At 42.0% G+C, this 17,461-nt stretch overlaps 1 protein-coding gene across 3 annotated transcripts in view; it reads left to right on the top strand.

Annotated features, from left to right (window-relative positions):
• The window catches only part of ITGB8 (integrin subunit beta 8), a 134,305-nt gene that overhangs the window by 80,508 nt on the left and 36,336 nt on the right, over positions 1–17,461 (top strand). Inside the window, exon 1 of one of the 3 annotated variants that reach the window (XM_065751797.1) lies at positions 13,035–13,330. The exons of 1 other annotated variant lie outside the window; for it this stretch is intronic. In XM_065751797.1, the coding sequence (XP_065607869.1) occupies positions 13,201–13,330 (130 nt within the window). In that variant the 5' untranslated portion in view covers positions 13,035–13,200. Of the gene's footprint in view, positions 1–13,034; positions 13,331–17,461 lie in introns of those variants that run through there. One more of the 3 variants, XM_065751795.1, reaches the window with a different exon arrangement.

Raw genomic sequence — 17,461 nt, 5'->3', positions numbered from 1 at the left:
TGAACTATTCAGTGGATAAAGAATTGCTTGGATGGTCAAAGCCAGAAGGTTGTGGTCAGCAGCTCCAAGTCTCAGTGGATGCCAGTCACAAGTGGTCTTCCCCAGGGGTCCGTGTTGCTCTACAACATATTTGTTGATGAAACAGACAGGAGGATTGAGTGCACTCTCAGCAAATTTGCTGGCAACACCAAGCTGAGTGGTGCAGTTGACACAGTAGAAGGAATGGATGCCATCCAGAGGGATCTGGATAACCTTGAATAGTGGGTACATGAGAACCTAATGAGGCTCAACAAGGCCAAGAGCAGGGTGTTGTTCTTTGGTCAGGGCATTCCCAAGTGTATATACAGACTGGGAGAAAAACTAATTGGGAGCAGCTTGATGAGAAAGACTTGGAGGTCCTGACAGATGAAAAGCTGGACATGAGCCAGTAGCGTGCTCCTGTAGCCCAAAAGACCAACTGTACCTTAGGCTGTGTCAAAAGTGGAATGGCCAGCAGGGATAGGGAGGTGACTGTCCTCCTCTGCTCTGCCTTTGTGATGCCCCACTTGAAGTACTACACCCAGACCTGAAGCACCCAGCTCAAGACAGATACAGAGCTGTTGGAGTGGGTCCAGAGCAGGAGCACTAAGATGACCAGAGGGCTGGAGAACCTCACCTACAAAGAAAGGTTGAGGGACTTGGGTTTGTTTTATATGGAAAAAAGAAGGATCCAGAGAGACCTCATTGAAGACTTCCTGTACCTGAGGGGAGTTTATAAGGAGGGACACCTTGGTCTGATAGTGATAGGACAAAGGGAAGTAGCTTTAAACTAAAAGATGGAATATTTAGCTCAAATACTAAAAGACCGCTCAAAAGGTGGTGAGTCACTAGTGCACACTGACCAGAGAAGCTGTGGATGTCCCATCTCTGGAGATGTTTGGGAGAAGGTTGGATGGGACCCTAGGCAGACTGATCTAGTGGATGGTAACTGCCTACGGCAGGGGGTTGGAACTAGATGACCTTTGAGGCCTCTTCCAACTTAAGCTATTCCATGTTTGTGTGATTCTATGTAAACTGACCTTGTTCATCACTGAATTATTATTAAGTTAAACTTTTTTATTTTTAATGTCTGGTCTGAAATTACTGTCCAAAATTACTTGTCTCACTGATGAATTTGGATGTTTGTTCACACGTATATCAACACATGCAGGTTCCTGGCAGTTCAATATTGAATACTTTACCCTATTTGTGGGCTGGTGAGAAGATGCATAATGCATTAAACCAATTAGGTCAACAAAATTATTTGGAGCTGCACATGATCATTAATTACATAAAAAAGAACTTTAGGAATAGTTAAATAAAGAGATAAGGTTATTTCTAAATCTTTCATTTTCTGTTGTTTAACTCCCATCATACATAATTGAAACAGCCGTGTTTTCTTAAATTAAAAAAAGAAAAATAGAAGCATAAAAAAGAAAGCTCCATATCAAAACACATCTTTGTGCAGTTACTTGTAAAAACAAGGATGCATTTTCTTCTCTAATAAAAAGTCTCTGGAGTCCACGTCTTCTTTCAAAAGAGTTATGTCTTCATTCAGAAACATGTTGACATCTCTAGACATCTTAGTATCATGTTGTAATAATATACTGTAAATCCATTTTATGAAAAACTTTCACGAAGTTTTGTATTTGGAATGACAAGGGGCAAGACTGAGATAGTAACTGCAATGCTGTTGTTCCTGAAGACACACTTTGAAAATACACCTTTGAAGCACAGCATGGCACATCTCACATCACCCATGAGAGCTGCAGAGGCGTTCCTGAGCCTGGGAGAGAAGTAATGCCATTTTTACAACTGACTTATCATTAGGATTAAGAGCTTACTCTTTATGGTGTGTTTTTACGACTACTTTAAAGGTGACAGAGGATAGCAGAAGGGCAATGGGCTGTTTTCAGGTGCACTCCCATGTTTCCAGATAGAGACAGATTGAAAAAAAAATCCAAACACCTGCGTGAAATTTCTCCCACTTTACTTTTGGATTGATTAGAAATTCACTCTTAGATATCCTACATGCCACTCGCAGCAGACCATAAACCACACAGCTAATAAATCTAGGGATTGAAATTGTAGCCCTTGGCTGCCACCTAAAGGTTCCCTGTACTCCTCTAAAGGAATACCATCAGGCTACATTTGTTTCTTTGGAATGGAAAAATGCTTGCCTACTGATGTTACAGGCAGCCCCTACAGTCACTGTTGCTGAAAGAGATTAAAGGGGAAAACAACAGCAACAATAACAACAGCAAAGCAAAACAAACAAACACAAAATGTTAGTAACAGCACTCAAGAAAGAATAATTTGTTGCATATGTTTTGGATATGGAAGCCAAACTAGAGACTAGGAAAAAAATAGTATACATTACTTGGTTTTCAAAGCATAAACTACTGAGCTGAGCAATGGATGGCTCCAGTGTAAAACCGTGGTGTTCCCAGATAGCATTTGGGTAATGCAGTGAAGGTGGCAAGCAGTTGTGTAGGTCCTGTGCCCTTCTATAGCAGACTGCTCTCCAGGCACTGCGAAGAAATTCAAGGTACATTAAAATATCGGTTCAGATGGAGAAGAGAACCCTGACTCCTTTTTGCAGAATTCTGCCCCAGCTCTCTGGATGTATCTACCTATAATTTCCATCAAATAACTTTAAGTTATTGCTTCTCATTCACTGTTGGTACTGAGCAGGTAATACTAACACCTTTCACTGCTGTTTGCATGTTATAAAAAGTTCAGTTTCAACAGAATATCAATTTTACATGCATACATTAGGAAACATTTTCTAATGTATGTATTTATTCAGAATCATAGCGTTACACAGCAAATGTTACATTTTGTTCCTTGTATAAGTGGAAGCTTGTAAATGATTCTTGGTAGGCTGTAGAGTAAATACATTAGTGTGAGGATCTGATCAGAAGGATTCTGAAGAGATGCTTCCATGCACACTTTAAAACTTCCAGAAGCAACATATACCTTTAAAGAAAGTCGTACTCATCTTCTTAATGTAGTATCAACAGGCATACTTTTTATCATTTCTCATTCTATGTGTCTCACAACTCAGAGCACAAACAACAAACCTGATGACAAAAGGAGCAGGAAATATTTCAAGAGAAAAAAATATATAGAGTCACAAGTTTAAGAATTTCTGAACAACATAGAACTGATTTCTGCTATTTTGGTTTTAAAGCTTAATAGCTTAATCCTGAGTCAAATATCCATCTCCATCATGGCTATCTGTGTTCTGCTTTATTTTCATTATACTCCCTCCTCCTACAGAAGTGACACCTCTCATGTTCTTATAGAGAAGTGGACTGGCCAGTTGACAAGGCTGCACTGAAAAATAAACCAAGAGTCTACAGAGAACTAGTGGTTTCCACCCACACATGGGAATAAGCTTAGTGACAGCATAATTTTGGCCCCGTTGTAAAAATGAAAACACACAAGTCATCAGTAAACTCATAACTCTGCATTTTTCGAACTGTGTTTGTAGCGTATTTGTATTGTTTCTCAGGAGACAGTTAACAGCTCAGAGCAAATGATTAGTTATTCTCTTCTGTTCCTTTGAGTGGTCCATGTGTCTGCCTTCTGTAGCACATGTATATTTCAGCTTATTGCCTTGATCTCATCTTGGGAGATCATGACCTCCTATGGCACTTATTACAACAGGTTGGGCCTAAGTAACACGCATGTCACTAGTATTTGAAATGCTTACAGTGCAGGCTCTTCTTCACTCTTTTTCACTTATGTTTTACACATGTACTTTTCTGTTTAGGGTAGTGAAATTTTAGTTTAATTTTTTGTGCGATTCGTGCTTGTTTGAGAGGTAACTAATACACACCTATTTCAAATTAATATTTTGCATTCCATTTTCTTCCAGGTCCATGTCACAACTTTTCTCTAGTACAGTAGCTTTCATCCTCAGCTAAAACACATTTTACCCCTAAAATTTCATCTATCATTCATCCAGACTCAAGAGTTACTGAAACAGCTATGGGATTCACTATGCCTCACTAGATTTAGGGAATATTTATAGCAGAATAAAGAGCCCGCAGAAGAGCAGACATTTAGAAGATTGATGGAATTTAAACTGAGTAAGAATTATAATGATTATTGTTTCTGACCTCCTACGTTAAATTGGGTATACAACTTCACCTAGCAATTTCTCCATTAATCCTAACACTTCCATTTGATCTATAGCCTGTCTCTTATGCAACCGTGGAGTCTTGAATTAAAGACCACAAGAGATGGAAAATACTGCCACAAAAAAAGTCTAATCAGAAACATTTTTCATCAAACATAATTAAGGTTTACTGAATTACTTTGCAACCTTTATTTTCCCTTATCTTCCAGTGTGTGTCATGCTATGCAAGTACTCTTCAGGAAAGTAACACATTAACTATGTTCTAAAGGAATAAATTACTGTTTTTGTCTGTAAGTTAATCATGTAAAGCATTTCTATTTGAGATAATGATAAGGTCTGGCCAAATCCTAAGGTACTTGTGTGCTCCAGCCAAGTGTATGCCACCAGTCTGTCTTTAATTTTGGTCCAGAACTTATACTGACTCTCTAAATATTGTTGAGCAGGGCCCTCTGGATCCATCTGGCCCAACTTCTGCTCCAGGAGGGACACCCAGAACAGGGTGCCCAGGCACAAGTCCAGGCAGCTTTTGAACATCTCCAAGGAGGGAGACTCCATAATTCAAATGCTCCAGCAAGGGTAAAAATTGTCTTTAAAGGACCACACATGACAGCAGGGAAATTGCTCTGCAGGCTCAGACAGTAGTTGGTTTCTGTTCAAAATTATTAAAGTTTGTCTTCTTTATGAACTTTTATCCTGGCTATTGTAAAGGCACATAAAGCTCATATAAATATCTAATCTATTTTTAAATCTTAAATTCTTATCTTGATCCAGTGAATTCCACAAGCTAATTATATATTATTTTAAAATGAATCTTGGTTTTATTACAGCATGAAGAAAAAAACAATAAAACCAATAATTTCAGCTCTTCTGGATCTTCGAATCAGACATGGGAAGATATACTGCTATGGATAAAAAATCTTCCAGAAGTAGAGATATCTTGTGTGAGGTGCTGCCCAAGCATACATCTTCCTATACCCCTATACCAAAGTGATAACAATCTAAGCATAAGCAGGATATGAGAGGGGAGGAGATATGTATATAAACACATACTTGAAGTAATCACAAAAATCATCTTTCTTTTCTTTTTTTCTTTTCTTTTCTTTTCTTTTCTTTTCTTTTCTTTTCTTTTCTTTTCTTTTCTTTTCTTTTCTTTTCTTTTCTTTTCTTTTCTTTTCTTTTCTTTTCTTTTCTTTTCTTTTCTTCTCTTCTCTTCTCTTCTCTTCTCTTCTCTTCTCTTCTCTTCTCTTCTCTTCTCTTCTCTTCTCTTCTCTTCTCTTCTCTTCTCTTCTCTTCCCTTCCCTTCCCTTCCCTTCCCTTCCCTTCCCTTCCCTTCCCTTCCCTTCCCTTCCCTTCCCTTCCCTTCCCTTCCCTTCCCTTCCCTTCCCTTCCCTTCCCTTCCCTTCCCTTCCCTTCCCTTCCCTTCCCTTCCTTTCCCTTCCCTTCCCTTCCCTTCCTTTCCCTTCCCTTCCCTTCCCTTCCGTTGTTGTTGTCAGCCTAAACTCCCCCATCTGCCCCCATTCTTTCTCAGCTTGGCCATTAAGCATTTCTTGATTTTTTTTGGTTGTCACAGTAGCAGTGAGTCTTGAGCTGGGGTTCAGTGAGAGAAGAGATCCCCTGAAAATATGTCACAGAGTGCATCCTGGCTGTAATGTACGCACCACATTTCAAGACTAAGGACAAGAACAGACAAAATCCTACCAGAAAGGCTGAAAACCTTTGATAATTCTGGAAAAACACACCCTTCTCATTCCTGTTCCCCACCCCTCCCACTTCCCCCTCTGCCACGCACACACAGCTTGCCTTTGGGATTTTTCCATTCATTGGCCACCGCTCAATGCACCAGATTTAGCAGCTTAGCTATGGACAGGAGAAATGATTTGTAGTCATCAATCACCTAGTCACAAACTTATGCACTGTAACTAGGATACTTCTAAATCTGATATATAAAGTCTACACTGTACTAAAAATGAACATCAATTTTCTGTTTAATAATGCTAGTTCTGCTTCTAAACCACAACTTAACTTTTACTTTCAACCTCTAACACTTAATTTCCTCAATAGATTCTCACAAGGGAATTTGATCTTTGAGAAATAAAAAAAATATACATATTTCCTGCTATTTTACCACAATATCTTACCTTTTTCTTTCTACCAGTTCCTTGTAAAACATTACATAGGAAACCTCTGGGGAAAACAAATGAGCTAATGGTGCTTATCTGGAAATTTTTTCTGAAAACTTTCCAAAATTTTGTCCAGCTTTCTGTGTTATTATAAAATAGTTCACCTCCCCATCTGGTAACCCAATATCTTAAAGCCTGAGGACAGAGAAAGGATGAAATCATAGTGGAAAAAAAATGAGGGAGAAACTTGCAGCACTGCTTAAGATAGCAGGAATCGGGACCTTGGACATCACTGGGGAAGTGAGAGAAGCAGACAGGGAGAGATGGGGAAAGCAAGGGGCCTGCAAAGGATATGAAGGTCCCCCTCACATGATTGAAAAGGAAACAATCAACAAAAGGAAGAGTTAAAATAGTTCTAAGGCAGGTGAGGATTAAGGCAAAATGGGAGTAATAGTCCTCAATGTGAAAATAATTTTTGAGGAAGAAGAAAAATAAAAAATAAAAAATTAAAAATTAAAACAAATAATAATAATAATTAGAAAAACAGAGCTGTAACACAATCACTTGATTGGTAACTAATTGGTCCTCAGCAGAAACTCTTTCAAGTATGAGAGAGGAAGAGCACAAGGAAATAGGTGAAGGTAAAAGAAAGAAAAATGCATGGAGTGTCAGAGTAATGTGGACAGTTTCAATGTGTAGTATTTTTTACAAATTTGATTAAAAATTTGGTTGCTGAAATTCACATTGTCTGTTTCATCTTTGTAGAAATGAAAATACTATTTATGTACATCACAAACTGGCCTTTGAAATGTGTGAGGGCTTCTCTGAAAGAAATGTCTCCTATTTTATTATGTTGACCCATGAAGTTAGAGGCATCAGGCTGACATAGAGGTTGAACCTTCCCACCAATATTCCATTACATGTTGTTGTCATGTGACAGATGGCAGCAGAGGGGCAGTCTGACAAAATGGTGTCTGACATGGAAGTGTGTTTGAAGCATAGGTGTGTAACTGAACTCCTCCATGTGGAAAAAATGGTACCCTCTGCCATTCATTGACTCTTGCAGAGCATCTATGGCGACCAAACAGTGGATTTCAGAACAGTGAGGCAATGGGTGGTGCATTTCAGCAGTGTTGAAAGTGAGGTGAAGGATAAGTCATGTTTCGGATGTCCCTGCAGACTTTTACAAGTACAGCATGAAAACTCTTGTTCATTGCTGGCAAAATGCACAGTTAATACTGGTGACTATGCAGAAAAACTGTTCTGTAGCTGAGAACTTGCCCTATAAATTAGTGCAATTGTACTGTATCTGTTGTAGTTTCCATAGAAATAAATAGGAGGCATAACTTTCAGAGCAACCCATGTATATTTTCAGCTTTCAACTGCCTTAGCACCCAGGGACCTACACCCACACTGAGCAAGAGGAAATGTGTCCTTTGCCCACCCCCTGTAAAGCTAGAAAAACATATAGTTGAAATAATAATTCCATTGATTGTTTTGGGGTGGGCTGCAGTCCTATGTGGATATAAAACTAAAAAAAAACCACTGTGTTTTTAATTTTCTGTTAATCAGAGGAGGAAAACAGGAAAATGGCACAAAGATCAGCGTTGCGGGGGCTGGTCTTCTACCCTTCAGGTAAAAGTCCAGTTGAAATGAGGTTAATGAAAAAACTTACCCCACTTGCTGACCTTGTGTCCCATTCCTTCCAGAAATGAAGTTGCAATGCCTGTAAATCTGTGATGTGGTATCAGGAAAATATTCATGACAGCATTTAGAAGAGCCCCAGGTAAATTTTATACTTTTACAATAGGTCACAAGGGAGCTATTCCATCTGCAGTCAGAAGGCCCTCAAATCACACCACATGTTTCTTTGTCAAAAGGAAGAAAATACTTCTATCTGAAATACCACTTCCGCACAGTGGAAGTACCAAAACATCTCAGTGTGAGTGTTCTTTAAAACTTTGCATGTGACAACAATTAAAATGTTCTTTTTTCAGAATACATCTGTTCAACTGAATATACTGCTTTTGTTGTTGTTGCTGTTGTTTGTTTTTAATAAATACTTCCAGAAAGAGATTATTGAAGGATTTCAATAAACAGCCCTAACGTTTGAGCACTAATTTCAATACAAATTTTTTGCTTCTTAGTGTCTTAGCTGGAATTATTTCTTCTCTCACCTTGTTTTTAGCAAAATCTTCCTACTCTTTCTTAAACAGAGGATAAGAGCACTTCCACTGAGGCCTCCTGAATGCTTATTTACAGATCAGCTCTCTGAACTACCAGCGTCCTAGGAAACAAGTGCCTGTGTAGAGCTGAAAGAGCTGTTTTTGACCTAGCAAGCCTTAAACAAACTGATACCTTCCCACCCAAGGTGTTGCTGCTGTCTCTATCTCACACAGTGTAAGGTGAGATCATAATTGTGCACTGACCACTTTGACTGAGAAGCCATCTGCACTGCAATATTTTTTCCCCACAGTGGTGTGAAATATCTTGGGTTTATTGTATTATTACACTCACTTGCTTCAGGAGGCTTCTGGCAAGCACTGAAGCACACAAGACGACTATCTGGGATTTCTAGAGTATTACATAATGAATTTTTAATACATAAATATTATAATTTTATTGGTTATACAAGAAAGGAAGAGAAATGTAACTGTGGTTTTGCGAGTATTTGTGTATAGAAAAGCGGAAGGGAGGGAATATTGCTTGCCCATACAGACCAGAAAAAGTTTTATCTTGCAGTTAAATCTAGGCATGCAAGCAGTGAATTAGAACAACAGGTAGACACACTATACACAAATGAGATTAGGACGGTCTGTGTGGAAAATAAAAGGTGTTAACCCACCCCTCAGTGCATAATTTTGCCTAAAATGTTACACTCAAAGAGGCAAATTCAGAAAGGTAATACTTTGAATGTTGATAGATCACCTCATGCAGGACTATTGAAGTCAACAAACATGCAAACCCAACCAAGATTTGTAAGCCTACATGAACCAACCATGTGAAATCAATGGGAAATTCAGGACGCACTATAAATATTAGAGCACTGGTCTTTTTAGGCTACTGTTCTTCCTTACAACAAACTTTTCTTTGCCTTGTCACACATGCATAAGGAAGTTCAGTAGTGTGGACAGGCAAATGAGGTAGATATTAACAAAAAATAGCCTGACAAGTATTATACTGGGGGATGGGTATTTTATTTTGAAAGACAATATCAGTTTTAACAGTGAGAACTAAGTCTAGAAAAGAGAAAAAATGTGTATAGTTTTTACTTCTTATATGGACATGAATCACAGCTTCACCAAGGTAATAAGATGTACATTTTCTTTAAATATATATACAATTTTGTATCGTACAGGGCAGTTGGGAATGTATATAGAATTTTATTGAATGTAATAACAGCATAGATAAATTACTTATGGTCCACATGGCTGGAAAATAGGCCTTTTGGTAGACTGCTTTTTGGGAACAGCATTTGAATTTGAGTTCCTCTATCATTTTAAAGTGATGGCTTATGAAAGATTTGCAAAATACACTGACTTCTTTATATGAAACAGATGCAGGTTATCACTGTATCTAACAGACAAGCATGTGATTATGTAGGTATATAGCAAGGTATATAGCAAAAAAACCAACTCCTAGAATTTGCACATCAATTTTAAGTGGCATTAAGTTGACAAATTCAAAACCAATTCTGAGCTCCAGCAAGATTTAAAATCAATAACTAAAAAATATAATAAATGAAAGCGAGGCCTCAGAGGAATGTGAAAAAGGAGAAAAATGGAAGGAAGGTGCAATCAATTCAAGTACACCAAAATGCATTCTATGGGAATTTCCATATTTCCAACCAGTGTTGAAGATGCCCTGATAATGTAAGAAATCATGTGATCAACTAATAAACAAGTAATGAATTTTTCATTGAAAAACAAACAAACAAACAAAAAAAAAAAACAGATATTATCAGTTGTAAAACACCATTGCTCTTCCCTTTGCAGTATTGGTTTGTGTTCTCCCCCATGAAATGGCACATCAAAAATGGTTGGAATTATTCAGCCAAAAAGGAACACTTTTTTTTGCGAGAAATGCTTTGGGTTTTCTGACTGACTGCAATGAATATTCATTGTATATTAAACATTTCCAAAATCATATCCTGCAAAGAGACGCTATTGGCCAATACTGTGATTGACTTTTATATATTTTTCTTTTTCAAGAAAGCAAAGTACCTTTAAGAAAGCGCTATTATAACACTTCAGGAACTTGGGCATATGGGCAAAGTAAGAACAAAGAATCACACACTTTTCACCATAAGAAAATCATAAAATATCTTAGTTTGGAAAAAGCTGAATTTTACCTGTATCCAAGGGTGGAAGTTCTATGACCCCATTATTTCACACATGCATGGCCCAGTGGATAGCACAGCTGCCAGTAGTCATAGTAAGCTCCTTGTTGCAGGTTTCTTGTGTGACCTTTGATAATTCTGTTTCTCCATTTGTAAAACTTGAATTACTATCCAAATCTACTGCATAATGCACTCTGAGATGTAGCTTGTATTGCTGCATTACAAACACTAGTTAAACAGCAGTGTATTTAAAGACACTCCCAGAATGCACACTTCTTTAAGTCTCTGGCTTCCCCCCATGGTAGGAATGAAGGTGAAGAGGGAAAGCCACATTTTACACAAACTTGTGGAATACCTAGAGCAGTTACAGTGGCTTCTGCTGCTGTAGGCCTCAGCTACTGGCACCTTCAACATCTGGCTTTTTTTCATTGCTGATATTGGTGCCTTTCAGTATTCAGGGTGAACAGTTCTCACTCGATACTGATTTACCCTTTTTGTTACGTTCTTGTGTTAATTCTGGTCACATTATTCTCATATTTTATATTAAAAACATCCTTTTCCTTTTCCCCACGATACGCTGTAGGTATTGCTTGTCTGCCCAGAATGACGAAAAGGGTTATTCTCATGAGGAGCAGAAAGTTCTTGATCTCCTATCAGTATGAATGACTAATACCTGGAAGTTCACAAGATAACTCCTGATGTTGAATGATACAGCCACTTGCTGGTAGTTTAAATTCTGGTCTGACAAAGAGGTTCATACAGAATATATCCACGTGGAGTATTAGGTATATTCTTCCTCCTATCAACACTATGTAGCATCTGCAAGCAAAAATCCCTAAGTTTTCTGTCTGCAACTTTTGCTTCTGCTTGGATTTTTAAGACACTTCCTTGAATTTCTTTGTCTCGTACTGCTTCCTTTCCAGATGCATTTGAATCAGTATGAATTTTCAACATGATGAGATGGGATTCAGATAGCACAGTGCTAAATAGGAGTAAATTGAATTTGGTCCACCCGTCACAAATGTACCTCATCTCAAAGAACAGCACCTCACAGGACAAGCTGCCGATCGCTGAATAGTGTTAAGTTATGATAGCTGGAATCACAGAGCTATTCACAGATCAGGAGAGCTATCAGATCAGAGCTAATCATAAATTATGTTTGAAGTTATGTGACCATCCCTGTGCGCGGGCTTTTTTTCTCAGATACCATAACCCCAGTGGGGTCAGGGCAACTTGAAGAATGACACTGCAAATTAATGTTTAAAATTGAGGATTTCACCAAAATGAGGCAGAAGAACGATACAATGTTTAAAAATGTCAGGAGTGAGAGCGTAGGACTTCTCCTCTGCCATCTCCTCCTCGGAGATCTTGAAGAAACCCAGTGTACCTTCACTTTCTGACCTTTGACGAGCCAAAGATAAACCGCCCGTATCTCAGTGCCGCGAGACTTAGTACCGGGCCTCAGAACACAGTCATGGCCTTTCACTTGTAAGGACTGCAAAACCTCACGGCTTTATGTGAATGATTTATTGACTTGGTACCCTGGATGCTGCCAACGGATACTATTTTAGGACAGCGCACGCCCTGCCATCACTTGGGAGGCATCAGAAATCAAACGAGAGGAACGCGGTGCCGCTGCTCGCAGGGCGGATGGCCGCGAGGTGCCCGGACGGGACGGGCCGCTCGCACCTAGCTCCGCCGGGGCTTTCCCGACCCGCACACGGCGTGGTACTTTCCGCGCCGCTTAACCTTTGCGTTACTCCCACTTCACCCCAGGGGGAGGAAACTCCGAGCAGAACTCGGGGAGGACGAGAGGAGCGAGCGAAGGGGCCGTTCCCGAGACGTGGGGGGCGGCCGGCGGGACCTCAGCTCCACCGCTCCAGGCGGGAGCCCGCCTTGCCGCGGCGGCGGCCCAACAAAGCGGCGCGGACGCAGTGACTTCAGCGCCCCGCCTCCGCCCGCCCCCACCCCGAGCCTGCCCCGCTGCCGTCTCCTAGCAACGCGGGGACCAGCGCGCCCGACGCGCACCGACGGCGCCCCGGGCTGCGGCACGGAGGCACCGCGCCCGCGGCGGGTGCTGGCGGCGGCTCGGGTCGGGGACGGCGGCGGGCGGCGGCCACCTGGCGGGGGCTGCGCGGCGGGGGCGGGCGAGGGGCGGGCGTATCCTTAAGGGAGGTGCGCGGCGGGCGGCCGCGCTCCCGCCGCTCGGCCCCGCGCCGTGCCCCGCGCCTCCTCCCCGCGGCCGGACGGAGCGGGCGGGCGGGCGCCCCTCGCGCGCCGGGCTGGAGGCAGATGGAGGCGGCCGCTCTCCGCGTTCGCCCGGGGCCCCGCCGCCGCCGCCGGCGGGAGGGAGCCGCCCTCGGCGGGGCGCGGGGGCGCGGCGGGCGCTGCCCCTGAGATGCGGAGCTCCGCGCCCGCCCCGCCGCCTCCCCGCGCCCTACCTGTGCCGGGCCCGCCGCCGCCGCCGCCCCTCCCCCGGCCCCGCCGCCCCCGCGGGGGCCGGGACTGAGCGCGCCGCGCCGCCGAGCCGCGGCCCCGAGGAGAGGGCGAGGGAGCGGCAGCGGGAACGGCGCCGCATGATGTGGGTGCCGCTGCTGGCGTGCCTCACCGCGGGGATCGTCTCCGTGCCCAAGTGCCAGCGCGGCCCCGGGGCCCTCCTCGGGGCGGTCCGGCTGCTGGCGGCCGTGCCCGGACTCTGCCAGCGCCGTAAGTTGCCGAGCTGCTCGCCGTGCCCGGCCCGAGCGGGGCGGCCGCGGGCAGGTGGGGCGGTGGGTACCTGCGGCGGGCGGGGAGGCGGGACGGTTCTGCGGGAGCTGTTCGGCTGCGGGGAGCCGGGAGGCGGCGGGGCTGCGGCCCCGGGGCGGGTGGGTGGTGCGGGGGGCGCTCGGTTGGACGGCGCGGGCTGAAAATGGTCGCGGAGCTCAGGGAGACTGTTTTTCCTCTACCTGCTGCACTCGGGGCGCGCTGACATTGTGCTTGAGTATTGTGCTTGGCAGTGGGCCGGCACGAGCGGTGCTGCGGGCGGTGGAGGTTCAGGTAAGGGTGGGGGACGGTTCGAGTTGCGGGAGGGCTCCCGCCGCCGGGTTAGGCCGAGGGGTGTGTGAAGATGCACCTCCTGTGTCAGACAGCTCCCAGGTTATACTCCGGTGTTTCATCGAGGATGTGGCTCCACCAGCAGGGACCGCGAGGCAATCAAGTTGTCAACCACCTTCCCTTTCTTTCCTTTCCCTTTGTGGAGTGAATGCATATTCCATGCTTAAGCCTGGAGTTAATTTAAAATATTAACTTGTAACCTTCAAAAATAAGATTTGTGATGGGAACAATGCATTCGTCTTAAGTTCCTCCCTACATATGTGACAAATTCATGCCTAATTCAGTGGGATTTGCCCAGTGCTTTTAAAAACAATGGAATAATTTGTTAAGTTTCACAGGATAATTTATTTTGCTCTTTTGGCTTCATATTTTGAGCTCAAAACCAAACTAAATGTCAATAGGAAAAATAAAATATAAAGTTATTAAATGTCTTATGAAACATGACAGCTTCATCGAGAATTCCAGATTCTTTTTTTCTGTGCAGTGTAATTGAGTTTAAAAACTAATTGAAACTTTATGGAGAGCTGTGTGCCTTACTGCGGTGGTGTGCTTGCTCCTGGGTGCACAACAGTGCAAATGAGGCATGAGAACAGCATGACATAGGTGAATATTGCGTGGGGGGCTTTTGCTCCTAAAGTTGCTTGCTTCCTGTATTGTGCTTGACCGTGAATATGCGTATGGGTGGTAAGCTGCAGCTTATGTGTTTACTGTGACAGTGTCTACCAGATCCAGCAGCCTGCAGCTCTGATAGATGCACTCTCTTCCTCTGTATTTGCAACTTCTGCTAATGCATGAAAGCTGAAAGTCACACTGATCACTTTATAGTTTAACCAAGAGGAGTGTTTTGTTTTTCCTCAAGTGAGCACATAAATGGCAGAGGTTTGGAGGCTTATTGTTATTACTTAGCTTATTTCCTTGTCTGTTCATTTTACTTCTGGCTGCGTTAGCCCTCTGCACCAGCGAAGCACCACCTGAATTCCTTGAACTTCTGCAGGCTGCTGTTAGTGAAGCACTGGGCAGCAGCTCCATGTACAGCTATTTGGCAGCACAGCTTTGTTGAAGCAGCCACTCCTCCATGCTTCTGCCTTGACAGCACTGGGCATGGAGAAGAGCATCACACTGTTCCCGTGCCATCACAGAGTTCAGATTATTTATGTGCACATTTGGCAGAATTTCTTGCACCAGATCTCCAGTTCTAAAAGGAACTGGAATGAATATGAAACACACATGGGACTGAAATGTATTCATTCTTGTTTAAGCATTTCTTGCTCTTCTAATTGAAAAATGCACGGTTTTATGCTACCTGACGGATTTGTTCTGCAAAGTGGAGTTTGAGATGTGAGTTACTGCTTGGGTGTAACTAAATGCAGAGCATGGCCCACGGTTTTGCAGCTAAGAGGAGTGCAGAAGGAAATCTCAGAACGCTAAAAAGTTGCAAGTCCCAAATTAAAGGTTCTGTAAGCTCAGATAAAAGGTTAGTGTTGTTCCCTTCCACAAAGGGTCCCTTGTTCACTAAGTCTTACCAAAGGGAATTTACAGTTCACTAAGCCAACTAAAACAAGTACCTGACATAAGAATGGAACTAATTCAAAATTAAATTTGTGTTATAGTGATTTACACAGATCTTGTATTTAGTGTGGGACACTAAAAACTGGCCAGCTGCTGAAGAGCTAAACCAGCAAAGTGAATAAAAGCTGAATTCTACAGCAAGAGCCCATGAATGCGTTAATTGGTTCTATAACTACTCCACTTACGTGCAGACTGAGTCAGCTCACTTGGCTCTTTTCAGAAGCCAAGAGATTGGGTGGCATGATGATCTTTATCTTTGTTTAAAGAACTGAAGAAGAGTCACGTGACAACTCTTTTGCACAGTCATGCTTGACGGATCTTTTGACATTTTGAAATTTGGCATTTTCAGTCTTCTTTATAGTATCTTTTGGTAAGACCAGCTGCGGTTTTGGGGAAAGCAGAAGATCTGTGATGATAGCAGGGACAACTGTTAATTGATTTATCCAAATAGCATGACTTCTGATGCCAAACATAATCCATTACTGTTCTCTCATCTGGTTCTTTGGTAGTTTGCCAGTCTTGAGGCATCAGATTCGCATGTGTGTTCTTCTAGTTACAAAGTTTCATAAATCAGTACTGTGTCATTTCTGAATGGAGTAGAAAAAGCCATTCAAACCACACATGAAAACTGTTTTCAGACAGAGGTGGCCAGGAAATGTTCACCCTCAACCTCTTCCCTAACCCCTCCCTCGCAAGACAAATACCAAAAAAAAAAAAAAAAAAGAAAGAAAGAAAAAAGAAAAACAGTCTGAAATAAATTGTATGTCTTGGTAGCTTTAACCATGTGTCTGTCTGTTGATTTCTCTTCTGTGCCAGCCCATTTCTGTTTAGGGGCTCAGTGAAAGCTGTGTTGTATGGGGTACTCAGCATTGAGACAGTTCTGCCTTTCCTAAGTCTTAAAACAGGTGAAGAGAAAACCCATTTTAAAATTCCTGAGCCTGTGTGGGTGATATGCACCTTAAGGATATAAGATCATCTTTGGCAGTAGAATGAGCTTCTGATGAATAACAAGGAGGTTTGCTTACCTGCATGTTGCCTAAGGAGCACATGATGCCAAGGGTATGCATAAATTTACTTTGTGGTTTGCACAGTCCTCACCACTTGTTGCAATTTCATATATTTCTTTGGCATTTTTTTAATGCAGTAGTTCTTTATGGTTTTTTTTTTTTTTTTGCAAATTGAATGAAATGATGGTTGCAAGCATAGCATTTACAATGTTTCCTTGCTACAGTTGTTTGAGATGATGGGATTGCGGGAAAAGAAAAGAGATGGACAGGTTACTAAGTTTCCTAGAGGAGCATTAAGTATACTCTTGGTGTGCCAGGAAGGTTGGCTATATGTCATTGTGGGCACGTTGCTGCTGAAGGAAGTAGGGAAGGCAGCTTGAAGATTGCATGCAGCAGGAGTACTGTTCATAGAAATATGAAGAGGCAGTAGCTTCTTTGGTTCTTGAGATTTCAAGGGCTGGAGCTGCAATAACACCAGAGCAGATAGGAATTACACTTTAATTAATCAAGAGACCTGGATGAATAAATTTGATTTTCCATTAAAGTACTATTTGAGTTTGATTCATCTTTTCAGAGCATCAGTAGGATGTTAGAATGTGAGCTTTATGGAAGCTTAAAGAAATCTCCATCAAATAAATCCTCATCTGGTTGTATGTTCAACGTACATAAACAGGGCATTAAAATATAGTGCTTCACCATATGCTTCACTCACTGCAAGAACTATTTTTCATGTTTCTGAAAAGAACTTAGTCATAAAGTAAGAACATCAAGGAACTTTTCACATGAATGACTCCTGAAGACAAAACCACAACTATTCTAGGTGTTAGCAGACCAACAGAGAGTTACCAAGCTTTGAAATCAGGAAAGAAAAAACAAAACAAAACAAAAAAAGAGCAACAAACAAGATGTACATGTTAACTGGGTCTTGGAGTTGGGATAATTAGTATTGCTACTCTACAGTAGAAGTTGTAAGATTTATATTTATATTTACAAATTGGATAAATTACTTTGAATTCTTAGTAGAAGCTAGAGATTTCGTATCTTTGCAACAGATCCACAGTAAGAAACACTAACTTTGTTGAATATATAAAATATTTGCTATATACATAAGCTGCTTTTTTTTATGACCAGTATGCATCTTAAAATAACCTATAGCAAAACCATGCTT

This window comes from Cyrtonyx montezumae, unplaced genomic scaffold, assembly GCF_038088225.1.
Source record: "Cyrtonyx montezumae isolate F1298 unplaced genomic scaffold, pur_monq_1.0 scaffold_8, whole genome shotgun sequence".
NCBI lineage: Eukaryota > Metazoa > Chordata > Aves > Galliformes > Odontophoridae > Cyrtonyx > Cyrtonyx montezumae.
This window is presented reverse-complemented; position numbering and strand designations above follow the sequence as displayed.